Source organism: Chiloscyllium plagiosum, unplaced genomic scaffold, assembly GCF_037043375.1.
Source record: "Chiloscyllium plagiosum isolate Xiang-an unplaced genomic scaffold, Cpla_swu_hap1 HiC_scaffold_30, whole genome shotgun sequence".
Taxonomy (NCBI): Eukaryota; Metazoa; Chordata; class Chondrichthyes; order Orectolobiformes; family Hemiscylliidae; genus Chiloscyllium; species Chiloscyllium plagiosum.
The window spans coordinates 597,503-621,537 of record NW_028270168.1 but is presented as its reverse complement, the minus strand read 5'-3'; the positions used below and the strand labels follow the sequence as shown (position 1 = coordinate 621,537).

The following is a 24,035-nucleotide window of genomic DNA, read 5'->3' as shown; positions in this document are numbered from 1 at the left end:
GGATAAATCCTCAGGACATGATCAGATGTACCCTAGAACTCTGTGGCAAGCTCGAGAAGGGATTGCTGGGCCTCTTGCTGAGAATTTGGATCACTGATAGTCACAGGTGAGGTGCCGGAATACTGGAGGTCGGCTAACGTGGTGCCATTATTTAAGAATGATAGTAAGGATTAGTCAGGGAACTAAAGACCGATAAGCCTGACATCCATGGTGGCCAAGTTGTTGGAAGAATCCTGAGAGACAGGATTTATATGCATTTGAATAGGCAAGGACTGATTAGGAATAATCAACATGGCTTTGTGCGTGGGAAATCATGTCTCAATAACTTGATCCAATAACTTTGAAGTAACAAAGAGGACTGACGAGGGCAGAGTGACAGACATGATCTATATGGAGGAAGAACGCCTCATCTTCCGCCTCGGAACACTTCAACCCCAGGGCATCAATGTGGACTTCAACAGTTTCCTCATTTCCCCTTCCCCCACCTCACCCTAGTTCTAAACTTCCAGCTCAGCACTGTCCCCATGACTTGTCCGGACTTGTCCTACCTGCCTACCTCCTTTTCCACCTATCCACTCCACCCTCTCCTCCCTGACTTATCACCTTCATCCCCTCCCCCACTCACCCATTGTACTCTATGCTACTTTCTCCCCACCCCCACCAGCTTTTCTCTCCATGCTCACTGCCTTTATTCCTGATGAAGGGCTTTTGCCCGAAATGTCGATTTCGAAGCTCCTTGGATGCTGCCTGAACTGCTGTGCTCTTCCAACATCACTAATCCAGAATCTGGTTTCCAGCACCTGCAGTCATTGTTTTTACCTCGATGATCTATATGGACTTCATTAAAGTGTTTGACAAGGTTCCTCATGGGAAACTGGTTAACAAAGTTAGATCACATGGAATATAGGGAGAACTAGCCATTTGGATACAGAACTGGCTGAAAGGTAGGAGACAGAGTGGTGGTGGAAGGTTGCTTTTCAGTCTGGAGTCCTGTGACCAGTGGTGTGCCACAAGGATCGGTGCCGTGTCCAATGCTTTTCGCCATTTATATAAATGATTTGGATGTGAACATTGGAAGTATGTTAGTACGTTTGCAGATGACACCAAAAGTGGATGTGTTGTGGACAGCAAAGAAGGTTACCTCAGATTACAGCAGGATCTTGATCAGATGGGCCAATGGGCTCAGGAGTGGCAGATTGATTTAGATAAATGTGAGGCGCCGCATTTTGGAAAGGCAAATCAGAGCAGTACTTATACACGTGATGGTAAGGTCCTGGGGAAGTGTTGCTGAATAAAGAGACCTTGAAGTGCAGGTCCACAGTTCCTTGAAAGTGGAGTTGCAGGTCAATAGGATAGCGAAGATGGCATTTAGTATGCTTACCTTTACTGGTGAGAGCACTGAGTATAGGAGTTGAGCAGTCATGTTGCAGCTGTGCAGGACATTGGTTAGGTCACTTTTGGAATATTGTGTGCAATTCTCAACTCCCTGCTTTCGGAAGGATATTGTGAGGGGGATTCAGAAACGATTTACAAGGATGTTGTCAGCGTTGGAGGGTTTGAGCTATAAAGAGAGGCTGAATAGGCTGAGGGCTGGCCATGGTTTATAAAATCATGAGGGGCATGGATAGGGTAAATAGACAAGGTCATTTCCTCAGGGTGGGTAAGTCCAGAATTGGAAGGCATTGGTTTAGCGTGAGAGGGGAAGGATTTAAAAACCACCTAAGCAGCAATCTTTTCACACATAGGGTGGTGCTTGTAGGGAATGAGTTACCAGAGGAAGTAGTGGAGGCTGGTACAATTACAACATTTAAAAGACATCTGGATGGGTACATAAATAGTAAGGGTTTAGAGGGATAAGGGCCAAGTGCGGGAAAATGCGACTAGATTAATTTAGGATGTCTAGTCAGCAAGGACAGGTTGGACCAAAGGGTCTGTTTCCAAGCTATACATCTCTAGGACTAATTGTTAAGGAAGTAGTAACAGAACACTTGGAAAATCATAATCTAATGAAGCAGAGTCAGCAGGGCTTCATGAAAATGAAAGTGTCTGACTAATTTATTTTTCAAGGGACTGGAGTTGAGAATGAATATAGGGTATAAGGAGGCAGGGAAAGAATTAAGTTCTGAGTTTTGTGAAACATGAGGTTCAGTTTAGCATGACTCAGATCAGAACTTAGTTAACAATGGAGTGCTGCAGGCAAGGGTAATGGTTTAAACAAGATGGAAAAGCATTCATTTTGTCAAGCCATTTAACAATATTGCAAGCATTCAGTATGAGGTCAGTTTAACAAGGAGAAAAGTATTCATTATGTGAAGCCAGTTATTCATTGTGTAACTGCCGATGGCTTATTCTTTACTATTGACACTTGTTGATTGTAACGGTCACCCAATTAATATTTATGTTGCCTTATCTGGATGTTCCTCCCTGTAAAATAACCACATAGCTCATTGAGAAACTGCTGATCCAGAGAAGACCATGAATTCATGAACCTGCGCATGTGGGTGATCGTTCTCTCTCCCTCCAGGGCCCGGAATAAAGATGAAGAAGGTAAAGCTAAATTGTGTCTCTGAGCATTTTGCTTTGACTGAGGGGGGAAATGGGATGAAAGAGTGACTGGATGTGTTGCATTTTCACGTCCACGAGGCATAGGACAAGGCACTTCACAAAATGCATAGTCACAAGATAGCTGTCCACTGTGTTGGAGGCAGTGTATTGGCATGGATCAAGAATTGGATCAAGGGCAGGAAACAAAGTGGGGCTAAGGGGATTTTTCCCAGGCTTGTAATTTGTAACCACTGGAGTCCACAGGGATCAGTATGGGATTATAACTGTTTACAATATGCATTAATGACTTGGAGAAAGGAAGTGAATGTACTGTCGGCAAATTTGCAGACAATACAAAAATAATGGAAAGGCCAAGTTACGAAAGGGAAACAAAGATTTTACAGAGAGCTATTGATAGGTTAAGTAAGTTGGCAAAAGGAATGTTTGAGAAAATGTGAAGTTGTTTAATTTGGATGGGTGAACTAAAGAAGAGTGTTATTTAAATGGAGAAAATCTGCACAAAGTTGTAACACAAAGAGATTTGGGAGTACATTGTACATAAAACAAAGAAAGCCCATAGTCAAAAAGACTAAAGGAATGTTGGTCCTTATTTCAAGGCGGGTCGAGCATAAGAGTAGGGCAATCTTAATGCAATTGTACAAGGTGATGGTGGGACCACATCTGGAGTACTGAGAGCAGTTTTGGTGTGCTTATTTAAGGAAAGATATTAATTCTTTGGAGGTACTTAAGAAAAAGGGAGGTGATGGCATTATCTAATCATGACCATGAATTCATTGTCGATGATCAGAAAACCCATTCACTAAAGTCCTTTCGCAAATTGCCATCTTATCTGGTCTTACCGACATGTACTGCCAGCCCCACAACACTGTCTGACTCTGAACTGACGTCTGGGCAATTAGGGATGGGTAATAAATGCTGGTCTAGCCAGCGGCACCTTCATCCTGTGGATGAATTAAAAGAAAAGTTCACTCAGACAATCCCCATTATGGAACGATTGCCTTAAAAACACAGGTTGGGACTCTACTCATGGGAATTTAGAAGAATTCTTGGATTCTTAAGGGGCTCTTACATTGTAAACGCTGAAGGGTGTTCCCTTCGTGAGAGAGTCTCGGGCTTGTAAAAAAAGACACAGAACAAAGGGGCACCAATGAGAAGAGAAGCACTGTCCTTTCTCAGAGGGTTGAGAATATTTAGAATTCCTTGGAACAGAGAGCTGGGGGGGGGGGGGGGGGGGGGGGGGAAAGAGTCCTTGTGTATATTTATGGCTGAGAGAGATAATTTCCCTACTCAACAAGAATCTAAGGCTTATGAACAAAGTGCTCGTGAGAAGTGTTAGATTTCCCACAATCCTATTGAACAGGCAAGCAGGTTTGAGGGGCCAATTAGCCTACTGCTGTTGCTGTTCCTATTTTCCATGTTCTTAACAGTATGAGCATTGTAATAAATCCTGGAAGCAACATAAATACAAACATACGTCACTGTTGAATCAGAAAGCACATCTCACATGGTGAATCCATTAGTTTCAGAGTTCCTTCTGGATCAGGTGTGATATTGTCACAATTAACCATACAAAAAACAGGCATTGAGGCAGAATACATCTCTTTGGAAACTCACCATTGCATCAAGTAGGTGAAGATTGGGGGGCAGGGGGAGAAGAGTTCTTTGCAGCTACCATACACACCTGATGCACTACATGCATGTATCATTTATAAAAGTAAAGTAACAAAAAAACAAACTTTTACAAAGTGTAATGTTTTGGATAGAGTATAACCTTGGCAAGCTGACCTCCTCAAAACAAAGTTTTGTTACTCTTCACCCTCCCTCCATGCAATCACTAAACTGACGACTGTTGCAAAGGCAGACACGTAACTGGAGTGAGATATGCGTGTCGGCAACAGTGTAATCACAAGGAGAAGATAATCAGTGAAACTGTGCAAGGATCAGCACTTCATTCCCTCGTTATCATCTACATTTATGGCCTTAAGCAAACTAATTCTTAGCCTTACGTTTGGAGAGGAGGCTAAAATAAATAGATACAATCAAGTTAAAGTTCCAGGAAAAAAGTTACATTGGTAAAAATCAAACAAAAATAGAAAATGAAATAAAAAATAGAAACATTTTGTCACCACCAGGTCTGACTATAGCAATCCTCTCCATAAACTTTTAACTCAACTAAAACTCTGCTAATATTTTCCTGGCCCACTTATACTGAACAACATCAGTTTTATATCTACTAAATGCCTCAAGTTGAAACTTCACTGCCTTATGTTCAAATGCCTTCAGTCTTTCCCCATCCAATTCTGTCACCTAGCAACTCTAATTCTCTAAACCTACAGTCTTCAGACGATACTGCATTCTGTTGACTCTGGCCTCTTCTAATTCTGTTAACACCAGTGTCTTGAAACGATTTCATCCAAAAAATAAGAATTTTCTCCTTAAACCTCTCTGACAAAGTCCACTATCTTTACCAAAAGGTTTTGTTATCCGTTCCAATACTTACCTTGTTTGGCCTCAGCATCCACCTTTGTCCAACTGAGTAGCACTTTCGGACATTAATCCAGTTGAAGATACCACGTAAAATACAAATTGCTTTGCTAATGTACCAGGACAAGAATGAGCAAAAAAAAGTATAAGGAAGAGAACAGAGAAGAAGTGTCATATAATTACTGGAGGTGATTGGAATGGTTCTAGTTCTACTACAGGTAAAGGAACAAGCTGTTTGGCTAGTCTCTAAGTGGTTGAGGTCTTCTCTATGATTTTAACAGTACATATGTTGGCGGTAAAGTCCATAAAATATATAAAAGGCAGCATAAATAACCGAATAATATAATTCAATAATGAATTAAGGATAGGACAATAACTTACATATGCTAGGAACTAAATTAGGATGCAGAACCGCGAAGATTACAATCTACCTGCAATCCATGCAAATTGTAATTAGGTACATAAAATTAGAGCGATGAATACCATAAGACATGGAAGGAGAACCAGGCCATTCGTCCCAGTGAGGAGAAAGGCAGGACTGCAGATGCTGGAGGTCATAGTCAAGGGTCACCTCCAGTGATTGTATGGCACCTCTGTTCTCTTCCTTGTACATTTTTGTTGCTCATTCTTGTCCACACTAGCAAAGCAATTTGCATCTTATGTGGTATCTTCGACTGGATTAATGTCCAAAAGTACTACTCAGTTGGACAAAGCCTTCATCATGGCTTATGCCCAAAAAATCAATTCTCCTGCTCTTTAGATGCTGCCTGACCTGCTGTGCTTTTCCAGCACCACACTCTCAACGATTGGCCCATTGAGTCTGTTCTGCCACAAAGTTAGATCACAACTGTAATAGCCCTGACAAGGTTCTTGGGCATTACTAATTAATTTCCCTTTGAAGCTCACCGAGTATGGGTTCCCTGGGTAACAAGCAATAGCCTGCCCAGTAATATACCAAGGCTATACCTGAGGTTACGTTTGTGTCTGGGAGTCACTGGAGAGGGAGCCTACAGTGTCCACTAATACTCTCAATGTCTTTAGAAAGAGATGGGTACCGTAGGGCATACAGAGCTTTATTATCTCCACCCAACCCCATTTTGATTTAGACTCTTCCTGCTCTCCCTACCCTGTCCCTCTCACTTGATAGTTTACATTGCCCATAATGGGCTTTGCATGTAGATGTCTAATTGGCTGTAGGGGGTCCAAAGGTGGGAGTTTATAGTTAAACACAATAAACCAAGTCATGGGGAATCAATAGTGAGAAAGCTGCTTGGTTTTGTGAGATAACATTTCCAGATAGAAGAAAAAAAAGGAAAACAAAATAAAGCAGACCCAGCACAAGTTATGCTCGTGTCTTGGTGTCACTGGAGAGGGAGCATGCAGTGCCCAATGCTCCTGATGCCTTTACAGAAAGGTGGCACCTCAGGGGATATTTCCTCCCCCTACTTCACTTTGATTTAGACCCTGCCCACTATACCACCCCCACACTTTGATGATCTATATTGCCCGTAATAGGTTTTGCATGTAAATTTCTAACTGGCTACATGGGTGATTTACTGGTGGCAATTAGTAGTTAAAACAAAAAAGTCCCTGATTTGGTGGTGGGAAAGCCATTTGATTGCATTTGTGTAGCACAGTGGTAGTAACCCTACCTTTCAACCAGGAGGCTCAAGTTCAAGTTCCACTTGCTCCAAGAGTGTGTCACAAGATCTCTGAACAGGTTGATTAGAAAATATCTATAAAGCAGACCCAGTAGGGACTCTTGTGGCATGGTGGCAGTTTCCATGCCTTTGAATCAGGAAGCCCAGGATCAACTCCCACCAGCTTCGGAGGTGTGCAATAACATCACTGAACAGGCTGATTAGAAAGTATCCATAAACCATAAAGCAGATCCAGGTGCCTTGTCTATACTGGGTTTTGCATCTAAGTTTCTAACTGGCTAAAAGAGAGACTTACTGGTGGCTGTTAATGGTTTAAGATAATTTTGCAGTGATTTGGTGGTGGGAAAGCCAGTCCATTGCATAACACTTCTGGACATTAAAAATAAATAAAAAATATAAAGGGATGGGTCTGCCATCTGTAGTGGCCCTACTTTGATGTTCAACAATAAACAACGTTCCTTTCAAGTTGTGCTTCCTGAGTTATCACATTAGCTGATCTGATAATCCACATATTCATTCCAGTACTGGGGCAAATAGGGGTTGTATAGATGAGATGGCACCACACTAGTGCAGGAAGGCAGGGTTTAACCAAATAATAGGAAAATGTGGAAATCTATGGCACAAAGGTAAACAAATGATGTTGTCATAACCTAAGCATACCATAGGGTTGTTCTCCAATTAAACAGACAACTGTGGCAGTTTACCCTGAGGGTCACCATAGTTTAGGTGAGTGCAAAGGTTGAGAAGCAGATGCCTTTATGGCAACCTGAGCCAGCATGAAAATTCAGCACATGCTATTGGCATCACTGCCTAACAAAACAGATATCTGTCCAAATGAATTAGAGTCAAGAGTGTGGTGCTGGAAAAGCACAGCAGGTCAGGCAGCGTCAGAGATGCAGGAAAATCGACGTTTTGGGCAAAAGCCCTTCAAAAGGAATGAGTCTGGGAGCCTCGGGGGTGGAGAGATAAATTGGGGGGAGGGGGGTGGGGGGGGAAAAGGGTAGTTGAGAGCGCAATAGGTGGATGGAGGTGGGGATGGAGGTGATAGATCAGAGGGGAGGGTGGAGCGGATAGGTGGTAATGAAGATGGACAAACGGAACAGGTCATGGGTACAGTGCTGAGCTGGAAGGTTGGAACTGGGGTAAGGTGTGGGATGGGGAAAATGAGGAAACTGGTGAAATCTACATTGATGCCCTGGGGTTGGAGGGTCCCGAGGCAGAAGATGAGGCATACTCTTTCTCCAGACGTCGGGTGGTAAGGGAGTGGCAATGGAGGCGGCCCAGGACCTGAATGTCCTCAGCAGAGTGGGAGGGGGAGTTGAAGTGTTTGGCCACGTGTCAGTGGGGTTGATGTGTGAGAGTCCCGGAGATGTTTTCTGAAGTGCTCTGCCAGTAGGCGTCCGGTTTTCCCCAATGAAGAAGAGACCGCATCGGGAGCAACGGATACAGCAAATGACGTGTGCAAGTGCAGGTGAACCTTTGATGGATGTGAAAGGCTCCTTTGGGGCCTTGGATGGAGGTGAGGGAAGGTGTGGGCACTGGTACTGCAGTTCCTGCAGTGGCAGGGAAAGGTACTAGGAGGGGAGAGTGGGTTTTTGAGAGGGGGGGGGTGGGGCAGGGGGTTACGGACCTGATGAGGTAGTCACAGAAAGAAGTGTCTTTATGGAAAGCGGATAGGGGTGGGGAGGGAAACATCTCTCTGGTGGTGGGGTCTGTTTGTAGGTGATGGAAACATTGGAGGATGATGCGATGTATAACTCCAAATGAGTTAACCAACTCTATGTCACAAGGAAAGACTGCAAAGGACATCAACTCTGCTTCAGGAGGTCTGAATGCTTTGGCTATATTGTTTACACACAAAAGCTGCTCAGCCAGCTGAGAGCCAATCACATAGTTGTTGGCAGGCAGAAGGCCTCGTCATTGACAATTGGTCACAACTCCATAAACCAAATCAGCTACTTGCTGCTGGCTGAATCTTACTTCACATGCACCACCTGTTGCCAGCTCATTTGCAACTAACCTTCCCCCACTTGAACAAAAATAAGTAACATACTTGTAAAGTGTGCAGTAATCCCTTACACTATCCTCACCTTTTAAAAAATAGCCCTTTCTCTATTTCCGTCCACAACCATAAAGCAGCTCTCATCACCTCACCAAAGGAAGGATGTGCTGGAGGGATTCAGAGATTCATCAGGATGTCGTCTGGGATAGAGTAACTTAGCTGAAGGCAGGCTCAGGTTGTTTTCTTTAGAACAGAGAGGGCTGAGGGGGGGATCTGATGGAGGTGTATAGAATTACGAAGGGTATGGACAGAGTGGATAGGAAGCAGCTGTCCACATTAGTGAAAGAGTAAATAACAAGGGGGCATAATTTTAGGCTGAAGGACAGGAGGCTTCAAGGAGATTTGAGGAAAAATCTTTTAGAAGGTGGTGGGAATCTGGAATGCACTGCCTGGAAAGGTAGGAGAAAGGAAACTTCAGCAGCTTTTGAAAAGTACTATTCAAGACTATGGGCCAAGTGTTGGAGAGTGCGATTAGTGTAGATAGATCAGTATGTACTCGATGGGCTGAAAGGCCTCATCTCTGCTGTCATGCTATGTTGAGAATAGGTTTCTACTAGTGGATGAACCTCAATGTCGGGGACACAGTTACAGAGTAAAGAGACATTCACTTAAAAAGGAGGTGCAAAGGTTTTTTCCTCCCAGAGGGTTGTGAAATTTTGAAATTCTCTAAACCAAAGAGTGTGTGGAAGCTAAATCACAAAATATTTAAAGAGGATGCAGACAAAGTTTTGAAATAGACGAGTTGAGGTATAGGATGAGCTGGAAAGAAATTGTTGAGGTCTGCAACAGCCATGATCTTAGAATAGTAGACAGACTTAAGATCTTCCACTCATGCTCCTATTTCTCACGTTCTTACTCGAGTGGTAGCAAGTATATTTAAATATGAGGTGTGAAGCCAGTGTAGCTAGAGAAGTAGCAAGTGAATGACACGGTTTAGCAATCTCACAAACACCAATTCTGATCTAAACATTCTAGTCCTGAATATCAGTGGACAATTAACTCACTGGAGGAAGAAATTCCACAAATATTGCCATCCTCAATGCGGGAGCCCTGCATATCAGTACAAGAGATAAGGGTGAAGTTTTGCAAAAATCTTCAGCCAGAAGAAGCGTTGAGTGGAACGGCTCAAGACACTGAAACAATATGGAAAATTGGCCAGGTATGTACAAGCAGCAAGATTATCCGGCATCACCAATCACCACCTCATAAGTCCACTCTTGATTATCAATAAAAAGTGACAGGACATGTCATCAACAGCACGATCAAGCAGCACTTGCTTGGCAATACACTACTTACTGATGCGCAGTTTAAGCTCCACCAAGATCACTCAGCTCCTAACCTCAATACAGCCTTAATTCAAATATGGACAAAAGAGCTGAATTCCAGAGTGACTACATTGATAGAGGTTACATTTGAATAAGTGTGGCATCAAGAATCCTCAGCAAAAAGAGAATCAATCAGAATCAGGGGCTAAATTCTCCTGCTAGTTAGACTCTGAGCACAAAGGAAGTGGTTTTTGGAGGTCAGACATTGGAGCTCCAGGACATCACTGCAGGAGTTCCTCAGAGTAATATTCTCAGCCCAGGCATCTTCAGCTGCTTCATTAATGACCTTCCCACCAATTCAAGGTCAGGAACTAGGACATTCAGATGATTTCAAGACATTTAGCACCATTCATAATTGCACAGATACTGAAGCAGTGCGTTTCCAATGCAGTGGTGAGGAAGTCAGAAAGCCACATTGGGGTCAGTCCCACTTTTACTTCTTTTTCCTGACATACTGGGGACTCAAGGATTAAACATTCCACTGCTAAAAGGACTCACTGCAGTATCAATTGCATGCCTGTCCTCTTACAGAATGAGAGAGGTCACCACAGCAGGGGGCGGGGGGGGGGGGGGGGCTGGCTGACTGACTTTCAGAACTGAATCCTCTGGAGCCATACATGTGGATTCCACTTGCAGCCTCAGACAATGGTATTTGTCCTTGCGCTGAATTGTCCTGCACTGAATTGTCTGTTCACGCTTGGAAATATATCATCTTTTCTTCAGTGTTGCCGAGTCAAATATCTGAACTGCCCCTCCAATGGCTTTGGCAGACTACCTACACCAAATGGGTTGCAGTGGTTCAAGGCGGCAACTCCCCGCTACCTTCTGAAGAGGTAACTAGGGATGGAGAATAGAATGCTGGTCTAGCCAACAGCACCCACATCCCATGACTCAAATGAAAGACCACAGATGGCAAAAGTCATAGCTAGTGAGTTTCCACAGTATATACACATCTTAAACCTATACTCTCTAGTTTTGAACTCCCTTACCCTGGGAAAAAGCTCTTGGCTATTTACAGTGTCCATTCTTTTCATGATTTTATAAACCTCTATAAGTCCCCTCTCAAACTCCAACATTCCAGGAAGAATAACCCCAGCCTTTTCAGCCTCATCCTTTAAGCTCAAATCCTCCAATCCTGGCAACATCCTTGTAAATCTTTTCTGAACCCTTTCAAGTTTCACAACATCTTTCCAATGCAGGGAGGCCAGAATAACACACATTATTCTAAAAGTGGCCTAACCAATGTCCTGTAAAGGAAAGCATATCTTCACTGCCCCATTTTCAAGGACCTCAATGTGCACCAATGGTCTCTTTGTTTGGTAACACTCTCCAGGACCTTACCATTAAGTGTACAAGTCCTGTCCTGATTTGCTAGAGGTGGTAAGGTCTATTGGTCCTAAGGGTCTTCAATGGGGCCACCTAATTTTATTCTCTTATTTGTTATTCTACATTTCAGGATTATTTGAAATACAATATTGATTGGATTACTACAAATACTACAAAATGTATTAAACTAATTACAGAAAAGTGAAAAGAGAAAAGTCACGAAATCTAACTGAACATGTTGCTGTTATCCTCGACTGACTTACCTAATGCTTTGGCTTTCTTCTTTTCTGGAGCTTTTTTCTGATCCTTGTTGTTAGGAATATCTCCATTTTCTTTCACATCTTCCACACGAGCCTCTGCCTTCACAGCTTTTTCAATGTCTTCACTTATCCCCCCACATACAATCTCCCGCACACCATTTCTCAGAGGCTCTCTATTAACACATTTTTCTGCTTCTTCCATTTCAGGTGACTCCTCAGGTTGTACAGTAGAACCCTGTTCAGCCAGATTGCAGCAATATGTGTTCAGTATGTCTTCAAGCTGTCTACTAAGCTCATCTGAAACATCAGCAGTTGAAGGTTCAGTTGGGAGATTATGCAAGCCATTTACAGCAGAAGGATTTTGAACAACTAATGACTCACTGCTATCTCCTGCATTTGTTCCATTCAGTATGTCATCACTGGTGCTTGCATTATCATGGTTTGGATCAAGCCCATTCTGATCATCTGATTTTTTGCAAATTTCATAATTGGTTTCAGGTCCAGTAGACTGAGCAACATCCAGAGTATCCTCTCTGCCAACAATATCTGTCCCTTCAGCTGATAAGCCACCAACCATTATACCCTCATGACCATCAGCAGGTGGACTGAACCCGCTTTCAGAATCTTGATTCTTCATGGCTTACGTTAAAAACCTATACAGAAACAAAAGGAAAAGCAATTACCCACTAGAATTCAATTACATTTTAAAATTTGAATTATTTCAAATATTTCAGTCAGCCATTTTGGCAACTATTCAGAAGTACCTTTGTATGGAGAAATGAATAGTTTGAAGAGGCATTTTAATTCTAAAGTTACCCTTTATTAAATATTAATATTACAGTTGTAAAAGTTGCCTATACAGTAGAAGCTGAGATTATCAAAGATTTAATATACTGGATGGTCACTGGAGGAAAATAAACTTTTTTTCCTCCCTTATTGTACAGTACAGAAGAAACTCTTTGGTCCATTGAGTATGTAATGACCAAAAACTATGTCAAAGTTACTCTAGTTCCACTTTGAATACTTGGTCCAATTCCTCGCATATTGTGGCATTTCAAGTGCTCATTCAAGTCCGTTTTAAAGGTTGAGCGGTTTTCTGCCTCTACTACACTCCTAAGCAGTGCATTCCAGATTCTCACCATCCTCTGGGTGAAAACATTTTTCCTCAAATCCCCTCTAAAATACCTGCCTTTCACCTAAAATAGTGCCTCTTTGAAATTTAACCTGCAACTAAGGGGGAACAGTTGCTCTTTATCAACCCTGTCCATGCCCCTCAATCTTATTCACATCAGTCAGGTACTCCCTCAGCCTAATCTGCTCCAAATGAAACTGCCTGAGCTAACGCAGCCTCTCCGAAATGCTCCATCCCAGACAACACCCTGGTGGATTTCATCTGCATCCCCTTCAGTGCAACTCGATCCTTCCTATGGCGTGGCGACCAGAACTGTGCACAGTACTCTACCTGTGGCCTAACCAAAGTCCTGTACAGCTCCAACATAACCCCTCTGCATTTCTAATCTATGCCACAACTGATAAAGCCAAGTGTCCTTATGCCTCAACTACCTCCCCTATTAATCTATCCTCCCACCTTTGGGGATCTGTGGATAAGTACCCAAAACTCTTCTGTTCCTCTGAACTTCCGAGAATCCGGCCATTCATTGTATACACCCTCGTATTGCTACTTTTTCCAAAATGCAACAACTCACACTTTTCAGAGTTAAATTCTATATCTGCCATTGCTGTGCCCATGGAACTAACCTGTCCATATCCCCGTGTAACCCAAGACGTTCCTTTTCATTGACAACCACCCAGCCAATCTTCATGTCATCTGCAATCTTACTACAACCCCTACTACATTTTCTTCTGTATCATTTATATATACCAGGAACAATACTAACCAAGAATGTTACCTGGACTCCTGGGGTTAGGTTGCTTGGAGAGATTACACAAATTAGATCTGTATTCTTTAGCATTCAGTAGATTATTCTTTAACATTCAGTAGGTTAAAGGATAATTTAATCGAAATCTTCAAGATGTTAACAGAAAGATGCAGGTTAGATAAAGATAAACTATTTCAACTGGTTGGGGATTCTAGATCTAGGGCACTTAGTCTGAGAATTAAGGCCAGACCATTCAGGAGATGCTTTATCCTCACAAAACCTCAAACCAAGACGTAGTGACATTTCGTCCCACGTGGTTGTCCCTGTGTTCCACGTGATCTAACCTTGCTAATCAGTCTACCATGAGGAACCTTGTTAAATGTTTTACTGAAGTCCATATAGATCACACCCACCACTCTACCCTCATCAATCCTCTTTGTTACTTCTTCAAAAAGCTCAATCAAGTACATGAGACATGATTTCCCGTGCACAAAGCCACATTGACTACCCCTAACCAGTCCTCGCCTTTCCAAAAGGATGTAAAACAGGATTCTCTCCAACAATTTAACCATCACCAATGTCAGGCTCACTAACCTTTCAATCACTGGCTTTTCCTTACCACCTTTCTTATATAATGGCACCACGTTAGCCAACCTCCACTTTCGCAGCACCTCACTTGTTACAATTGAATATACAAGTATCTCAGCAAGGAGCCCAGCAATCACTCCCCTTCCTGCAAAGGTGTAGGGTACACCTGATCAGGTCCTGGGGATTTGTCCACCTTCGCGTGTTTTAAGACATCCAGCTCCACCTCCACTGTAATAGATGGTGACATCTTGAAAAATGTCTATTTCCCCACATTCTGTACCTTCTGCATCCTTCTCCACAGTAAATACTGATGCAAAATACACGTTTAGTATCTTCCCCCATCTCCTGAGGTTCCATACACCGGCTGCGTTGCTGATCTTTGAGGGGCCCTATTCTCTCCCTAGTTACTCTTTTGTCCTTAGTGCATTTACAGAATCCCTTTGGATTCTCCTTAACCCTATTTGCCAAAGGTATCTCATGTCCCCTTTTTGCCCTCCTGATTTCCCTCTTATGTATTACTTTTATATTCTTCTAAAGACTCACTCGATCTCTGCTGTCTATACCTGACATATGCTTCCTGCTTTTTCTTAACCAAACCTCCAATTTCATTCGTCATTCAGTATCCCTACACCTACCAACCTTGCCTTTCACCCTAACAGGAACATACTGTCTCTGGACTCTAGTTATCTCATTTGTGAAGGCTTCCCATTTTCCAGTCATCCCTTTACCTGCAAACATCTGCCCCCAATCGACTTTTGAAAATTCTTGCCTAATACTGTCAAATTTGGCCTTCCTCCCATTTAGGACTTCAACTTTTACATCTAGTCTATCCTTTTCCATCACTATTTTAAAACGAATAGAATTATGGTCGCTGGCCCCAAAGTCTTCCCCCACTGACACCGCAGTCACCTGTCCTGCTTTATTTTCCAAGAGTAGATTAAGTTTTGCACCTTCTCTAGCAGGTAAATCCACATACTGAATCAGAAAATTTTCTTGTACACGCTCAACAAATTCCTCTCCATCTAAACTCTCAACGCTACGGCAGTCCCAAACTTTGTTTGGAAAGTTAAAATCCCCTACCATAACCATCTGATTATTCTTACAGTCAGAGTTATACAACACAGAAACATACCCTTCGGTCCAACTTGTCTGTGCCGACCAGATATCCTGAACTGATCTAGTCCCATTTGCCAGCATTTGGCCAATATCCTTTTAAAGCCTTCCTATTCATAGGACTGTGGTGACTTTGCATTCCACAACAGGGATCAGTACTTGAACCCCAGCTGTCTGCTGGGACAGACACAGTGGAAGTAGCAGCACAATAATATACACAGTCAGCAGGGAGTTGCATTGGTAGCCCTCAACATTGACTCTGAATCCCACAAAGTCTCATGACTTCAGGTTAAACATAGGCAGGATAAAGGAAGCCTCCTGCTCGTTATCATGTTGTCTCTCGGCTGACGAATCAGTACTCTGTGTTGAACAATGGAGGAGACACTGAACATGGCAAGGATACTAAATGCACTCTGGGTGGGAGATTTCATTGTCCACCATGAACAGTAGCTCAGCAGCAGCACTACTGATCAATATGGTCGTGACTTTAATGACACAGCTGCTAGACTGGGTCTGTAGCACTTGGTGAGGGTAGGGGAAAAAAAAAACTTCACCTCATCCATATCAATCTTCTGGCTGCAGGTGGATATGTCCATGATTATCACATCGCCATTGTGGGAATGAAGTCCCTCCTTCACATTAAGAATACTTTCCATCGTGATAAGTGGAACTATTATCATGCTAAATGGACTGATGAACAGATCCAGCAACTCAAGACTGGGCATCCATGAGGCAGTATGGGCCATCAACAGCAGAACTGCATTCTAGCACAACTTCATGGCATTGCATACCCCCCATTCAACCATTACGATCAAGCCAGGGATCAACTCTGGTTCAATGGAAAGTGCAGGAGGGCATGCCAGGAGCAACACCAGGCACACCGGAAAATGAAGTGCCAACATGGTGAAGCCACCAGTAGGATGACTTGCATTTCAAATAGCATAAGTAGCAAGTGATAGACACAGTTAAGTGATCCCACAACCAACGGATGAGATCTAAGCTCTGCAAGCTTGCCAAAACCAGTAACAAGTGGCAGTGGATGATGAGACAACTCACTGTTGGAGGTGGCTCCACAAACATCCCCATCCTCAATGAAGGAACAACCCAGCACAATAGTACAAAAAACAAGGCTGAAGCATTCTTAGCCAAGTGGATGATCCACCTCAGCCTCCTCCAGTGGCCCCCAGCATTGTAGATACCAGTCCTTCAGACAATTCAATTCACTCCATATGATATTAAAAGAACAATTGGAGGCAATGGATACCAAAAAAGCTATGGGCCTTGACAACATTCCGACAATAGTAATGAAGACTGTGCTCCCCTAGCCAAGACCTTTCAGTACAGTTACAACACGAACATCTACATCGTAATGTGGAAAATTGCCCAGGAATGTCCTGTACATAAAAAACAGGACAAATCCAAACCAGGCAATTATGGCCCCATCAGTCTATCCTCAATCACTAGTGATGGAAGCTGTCAGAGTTTCCATCAAGTAGTATCAGCTCAGCAACAACTTGCTCAGTTACGCCCTGGTAAAAACAATGACTGCAGACGCTGGAAAGCTTCAGCAGGAATACGGGCTTTTGCCCGAAACGTCAATTTTACTGCTCCTCGGATGCTGCCTGAACTGCTGTGCTTTTCCAGCCCACTCTAATCTAGACTCAGTTACACCCAGCTTGGGTTCTGCAAGACCAATCAGGTCCTGACTTCATTACAGCCTTTGTTCAAACGTGGACAGAAGAGCTGTGGTGAGAGCAGCTGCCCTTGACATCAAGGCTGCATTTGACCAAGTATGGCTTCAAGGAGCCCTAGCAAAACTGGAATTAATGCTTATTAGGGGGAAGAAAAATGTCCACTGGTCTTTGTCATATCTGGCTAACTAGATGGTCATGGTTATGGGAGGTCAGTTAACTCACTTCCAGGTCATCTCTGCAGGAGTTCCTCGGGTCATGATCAAGGCCCAACCGTCTACAGCTGCTTCAACAATGACCTTCCCTCCATCATAAAGTCAGAAGTGTGTTGTTCTGTTCACCGACAATTGCACAATATTCAGCACTATTTTTTGCTTTATTCATCAACAAAATTAGGGCATGACTGACTAGACCCATCCCTAATTGACAGAGCAATTAACACCCAATGCAGTGTGTATGGGAGTCACATGTAGGTCAGACCAGGTAAGAACAGCAGTTTCCTTCCCTAAAGGACATTAGTGAACCCGATGAGTTTTCTGACAATTAGCAATTCATGGTCATCGTTAGACTCTTAATTTCAGATAGCTATTGATTTCATATTTCACCATCTGGTGTGGCAGAATTCAAACCTGGGTCCCCAGAACATTACCTGGACCTCCAGATTGATAGTCCAGTGATAATACTACTTAGCCATAACCTCCCCAGATGCAGCTCCAACAATACATGACATTATCTAGGACAAAGCAGCCTGCTCAATTGGCACCACATCCACAAACATCCACTCACTCCACCACACAGACTCAGTAGCAGTAGTGTATACCATATACAAAATGCACTGCAGAAACTCAAAAGATCCTTGCACAGCATGCCCACAACTATTCCCATCTACAATGACATGGGAACACCACCACCCTCCAAGTCTTCAACATCCTGACTTGCAAATATATCACTATACCTTTGCTGTCACTGTGTCAAAATCATGGAATTTCCTCCCCAATGGATCAACCCACAACATGGGAATTGCAAAGGTTCAAGAAGGCAATTATGACAGGCATCAATGCTGGTCAACCAGCGATGTACACATCCCATAAATGAATAAAAGGTGATTTAGATAAGTGAACTAAACGTAATATCAGCAAATTTGCAGATGACACAAAACAGTGAGAGGTGGATGCAGATAGGTTTTAAATTTTTTGTTCTGAAGAGTGACTGGACCCGAAACATTTACTCTGCTTTCTCTTTGCAGATGCTGCCAGATTTGCTGAGTTTTTCCAGCAATCCAGCTCTCAGAGTGGATGAGAACAGAGATATAGGGTGCAGGAGCAAACTGACCACAGCACCATGGACCAAGGAACCATTCAAGATGGAGGAGATAGCATAGTCAAGGGAATAGACACAGTTCAGAATTGACAGTTCTGAAGGCTGTGTTGACGATCTGGTGACCAGCTTCAGGATAACTCATCGGGTCTGCAGAGGAACCTGGACTGGGAGAGGAAAGATCCAGTTATCATAGTCCACAAAGATACCAAATGATACACGAAGAAAGAAGAGAGAAGTTCTGCTGAGGGAATATGAGCAGGATTGAAAAGCAGAATCAAAAAGGAAATAATCTCTGGATTACTACCTGAGCCATGAACTAATTGCCACAGGGTCAACAAAGTCCAAGAAGAAACTTGTACCTCAAGAGATTGGTGTGGGAGAAACATGTTTGAATTCATGTGACACTGGTGCCAATATTGGGGAAGAAGGGAGCTGTTCTGATAGGATGGGCTCCACCAGAATCATGCTGGGACCAAAGTCCTGATGAATCACATAACTAGGGCTATGGATAGGGCTTCAAACTAAATTGTGGATTGGTGCATTCAGTTGCATGGAAAATTATGGAAAAAGGGTTTCAGCAGAGGTTATTAAAGTTTCCGGGATAGAGTACAGAAAGGATCAGGAATCTAACTTCAGGCACAGCAGATAAGGTTCAACTATGAGGATGGGAACAGTCAACATAGGACTAAGGGTGTTCTACTTAAATGCAGACCATACACAAAACAAGGTGAATGAGCTGGTAGCACAGATTGAAATTGGCAAGTGTGATATTGTAGGTATCACAAAGGCATGTCTGAAGGGGATCATGGCTGAGAACCAAATAGAGGAATCTCGATTATCCAAATGACACAGGTGGAGAGTATTTTGTTCAGATAATTGAATGTTTGCATAATTGAATGCTGGAGAACAGAGTTTTGCCAGGTATTGGGGCTTTGCAATCTTGTTCGGATAGTCTGTGTCCAGATATATGCATCCTATTGAAAGGACAGGGTTGTCTTGTTGGTTAGTAAGTAAAATTAAATTGATAGAAAGAAGTCACAAAATTGAAACAGGTAGAATCTGTGGGGTAAATTACCCTGATGGGAGTTACGTATAGGCCTCCTCGCAGTAGTTGCAATAAAAGGATGAAATTAAGACGATGAGATATGGGGGCGGGGACAGATTCTGATTGAAACTTACAGAATACTGAGACGAACCTCAGAGTGAAGGGATGACCCTTTAGAACTGAAATGGAGAGTAATTTCTTCTGCCAGAAGGTGATAAGTCTGTGGAACTCATTGACGCAGAAGACTGTGGAGACCAGCCTACGGAGCAGATTTAAGATAGAAACAGATAGGTTCTTGGTTTGTTACACAGAGAATACAGGAAAACGTTGGGAAACACCTCAGCCATGTGAAATGGTGGGACACACTCAATGGGCCAAATGCTCATTCTGCTCAGTAACAGATCATTTACGCAGAATCGAGATCATGACTGGTAAATGACACTTCTGTAGAAGGAATGAACTTGGTTAATTGAAATGTCCCAAAGGTATCACAATTACAACCCGTTAGCTGAAAATCAGCATATTAACCATGTGCCAAAGTTAGTTATCTGTAAGGTTGATTTACAGAAAAGTCATCTGCCGAAAACCCAAGAGTTTAACCTGAAAACTCAGCAGCATTTACCAATAATGAAGAGACTCAGGGTCAGACTGATCCGTACAAACACAAATCCGTTTTCCGTGGATATAAACCAAGGAGGAGTTTTCAGGACAGCCCAGGAGAGAGATATTTCCACATTGTGACGGCGCGAGTGCGCAACAAACAGAAAAATCAGCCTGATCCGCCCCGGAGGGTAGATCCTGGTGCAAAACTCGGCCTCGGCCTAACGCAAAACTCCACGTAAACCCCGGCGTTAATCAGGGCTTCGGCTCACACAGCCCTGGGCTTCAATAAGCCGAACACTGTTGGAAAGAGAAGGGAAGTCCACCGCACACTCACCGACACAAGAGACACACACAACACCGCCGACCCTGTGACTTTCCTCAGTCTCCAGCGACCACGGCCACTCGGTCCGTCCTTTGCGCAAAATTCCAGATTCGCACCCACACTAACCGGAAATGCCCGTGCGTTTTCCGAGGAGCAGCAGCACCAACTGACCTCCACACAAATATCCAATCAGCATTCAGGGGAAGAGAGTACTTCCGGTGCGGACGAATGATGTTGCACAGGCTTATGGGTAATTTGTTTGGCCGGAATCGATTGTTCCCAGAATGCACTTTGACCAAAAGTAAAAATAATCTGCAGGGTCACTGCACCTGAAAATATTAACACTGTCCACAGATGACGTTAGACCTGCTGAGCTTTACTAACAATTTCGATTATTCTTTCTGACTCCCAGCATTCTACTGTTCTTTTGGCCAGAGACTCGGACTCCAGGGTCAGGGTTGAGGGGCGGGGATACGGATTTGGAGAGGGAGGGGATACGGGCTCGGAGGGGGAGGGGATACGGATTTGGAGGGGGAGGGGATACGGGCTTGGAGGGGGAGGGGATACGGATTTGGAGGGGGAGGGGATACGGGCTCGGAGGGGGAGGGGATACGGATTTGGAGGGGGAGGGGATACGGGTTTGGAGGGGGAGGGGATACGGATTTGGAGGGGGAGGGGATACGGGCTTGGAGGGGGAGGGGATACGGATTTGGAGGGGGAGGGGATACGGGCTTGGAGGGGATACGGGTTTGGAGGGGGAGGGGATACGGGCTTGGAGGGGATACGGGTTTGGAGGGGGAGGGGATACGGGCTTGGAGGGGAAGGGGATACGGGCTTGGAGGGGAAGGGGATACGGGCTTGGAGGGGAAGGGGATACGGGCTTGGAGGGGAAGGGGATACGGACTTGGAGGGGGAGGGGATACGGATTTGGAGGGGGAGGGGATACAGGCTCGGAGGGGGAGGGGACAGGGGTTGGAGGATGAGGGGATATGGGCTTGGAGTGGGAGGGGATATGGGTTTGGAGGGGCGGGGATACAGGTTTGGAGGGGGAGGGGATACGGGCTTGGAGCGGGGCTGGGATACAGATTTGGAATGGGGCGTTGATACGGGCATGGAGCGGGGCGTGGATACGGGCATGGAGCGGGTCGTGGATATGGGTTTGGAGCGGGTCGTGGATACGGGTTTGGAGCTGGAGCGGGGCGCGGATACGGGTTTGGAGCTGGAGCGGGGCGCGGATACGGGTTTGGAGCGGGGCGCGGATTCGGGCATGGAGCGGGGCGGGGTTACGGGTTTGGAGCGGGGCATGGATACGGGTATGGAGTGGAGTGGGGATAGGGTCTTGGAGCGGGGCAGAGATACAGACGTGGAGCGGGGCGGGATACGGGTTTGGACCAGAACAGGGATACGGGCTTGGAGCACGGCGTGGATATGGGTTTTGAGCGGGGCGGGGCAGGGAAGCGGGTTTCGAGCAGAGCGGGGATACGGGCTTTGAATGGGGCGAGAATACCGGTTTGGAGTGGGGCGGGGAAATGGGCCAGGAGCGGGGAGGGGATACGGGCCAGGAGCGCGGGGTGGGTACGGGCTTGGAGCGGGGCGGGGATACGGGCCAGGAGCGGGGAGGGGATACGGGCCAGGAGCGGGGGGGTGGGTACGGGCTTGGAGCGGGGCGGGGAAACGTGTTTGGAGTGGGGAGGGGATACGGGCCTGGAGCGGGGAGGGGATATGGGCCTGGAGCGGGGAGGAGATACAGGCTTGGAGCGGGGAGGGGATATGGGCTTGGAGCGGGGAAGGGATACGGTTTTGGAGCGGGGAAGGGATACGGTTTTGGAGCGGAGTGGGGATACGGGCTTGGAGCTGGGAGGGGATACGGCTTGGAGCTGGGCGGGGATATGGGTTTGGAGAGGGGGCAGGGACACGGGTTTGAAGCGGGGCAGGGACGCGGGTTTGGAGCAGTGCATCGATACGGGTTTGGAGCGGGGCGTCGGTACGGGCTTGGAGCAGGGCGGGGCTACGGGCTTGGAGCGGGGAGGTGATACGGGCTTGGACCGGGGATGGCATACGGGTTTGGAGCGGGGAAGGGATACGGTTTTGGAGCGGGGCGTGGATACGGGTTTGGAGCGGAGCAGGGATACGGCCTTGGAGCTGGGAGGGGATACGGGCTTGGAGACGGGGTGAGGATACGGGCTTGGAGCGGGGCTTGGATACGGGCTTGGAGCGGGGCGTTGATACGGGCTTGGAGACGGGGCGAGGATACGGGCTTGGAGCGGGGCTTGGATACGGGCTTGGAGCAGGGCGTTGGTACGGGCTTGGAGCGGGGCGAGGATACGGTCTTGGAGCTGGGCATGGATACGGGCTTAGAGCGGGGCACGGATACGGACTTGGAGCGGGACGGGGACACGGAGTGGGGAGTGGGTACAGGCTTGGAGTGGGGCGTGGATACGGGCTTGGAGCGGGGCAGGGATACGGGCTTGGAGCGGTGCAGGGATATTGGTTTGGAGCGGGTCGGGATTACAGGCTTGGAGCGGGGCGTTGATACGGGTTTGGAGTGGGGCATGGATACGGGTTTGGAGCGGGGCATGGATACGGGTTTTGAGCATGGTGAGGATACGGGCATGGAAGGGGCAGGGATACGGGCTTAGAGGGGGAGGGGATACGGGCTTGGAGTGGGGCAGGGATACAGGCTTGGAGCGGGGCGTGGATACGGGCTTGGAGCGGGGCGTGGATACGGGCTTGGAGCGGGGCGTGGATACGGGCTTGGAGCAGGGCGGGGATACAGGCTTGGAGCGGGGCGGGGATACGGGCTTGAAGCGGGGCGGGGATACGGGCTTGGAGCGGGGCATGGATACGGGTTTGGAGCGGGGTGTTTATACGGGTTTGGAGCGGGGCGGGGACACGGAGTGGGGCGTGGATACGGGCTTCGAACAGGGCGGGGATACGGACTTGGAGCAGGGCAGGGAGAATATGGGATTGGAGCGGTGCGGGGATATGGGTTTGGAGCGGGTCGGGATTACAGGCTTGGAGTGGGGCGTTGATACGGGATTGGAGCGGGGTATGGATACGGGTTTGGAGCGGGGCATGGATACGGGGTTGGAGCGGGGTGAGGATACGGGCATGGAAGGGGCGGGGATACGGGCTTTGAGGGGGAGGGGATACGGGCTTGGAGTGGGGCAGGGATACGGGCATGGAGCAGGGCGTGGATACAGGCTTGGAGCGGGGCGAGGATACGAGCTTGGAGCGGGGCGGGGTTACGGGCTTGGAGCAGGGCAGGGATGCGGGTTTGGAGCAGGGCAGGGATACGGGCTTGGAGCGGGGCGTGGATACGGGCTTGGAGCGGGGCGTGGATACGGGCTTGGAGCGGGGCGGGGATACAGGCTTGGAGCGGGGCGTGGATACGGACTTAGAGCGGGGCAGGGATACGGACTTAGAGCGGGGCAGGGATACGGACTTAGAGCGGGGCAGGGATACGGACTTAGAGCGGGGCAGGGATACGGACTTGAAGCGGGGCGGGGATACTGACTTGGAGCGGGGCGTGGATACGGGTTTGGAGCGGGGTGTTTATACGGGCTTGGAGTGGGGCGGGGATACTGACTTGGAGCGGGGCATGGATACGGGTTTGGAGCGGGGTGTTTATACGGGTTTGGAGCGGGGCGGGGACACGGAGTGGGGCGTGGGTACAGGCTTGGAGCGGGGCGTGGATACGGGCTTGGAGCGGGGCGGGGATACGGACTTGGAGCGGGGCGTGGATACGGGCTTGGAGCGGGGCGGGGATACGGACTTGGAGCGGGGCGTG

The 24,035-nt window shown here is 46.3% G+C and overlaps 1 protein-coding gene across 2 annotated transcripts in view; it reads right to left on the bottom strand.

Moving 5' to 3' along the window:
* Positions 1 to 24,035, bottom strand: part of LOC122564567 (alpha-taxilin-like) — a 127,732-nt gene that overhangs the window by 80,968 nt on the left and 22,729 nt on the right. Inside the window, exons 1-2 of one of the 2 annotated variants that reach the window (XM_087976643.1) lie at positions 20,258 to 20,383; positions 11,687 to 12,336 (exon numbers count right to left, since the gene is read on the bottom strand). In XM_087976643.1, the coding sequence (XP_087832769.1) occupies positions 11,687 to 12,320 (634 nt within the window). In that variant the 5' untranslated portion in view covers positions 12,321 to 12,336; positions 20,258 to 20,383. Of the gene's footprint in view, positions 1 to 11,686; positions 12,337 to 20,257; positions 20,384 to 24,035 lie in introns of those variants that run through there. The other variant, XM_087976645.1, reaches the window with a different exon arrangement.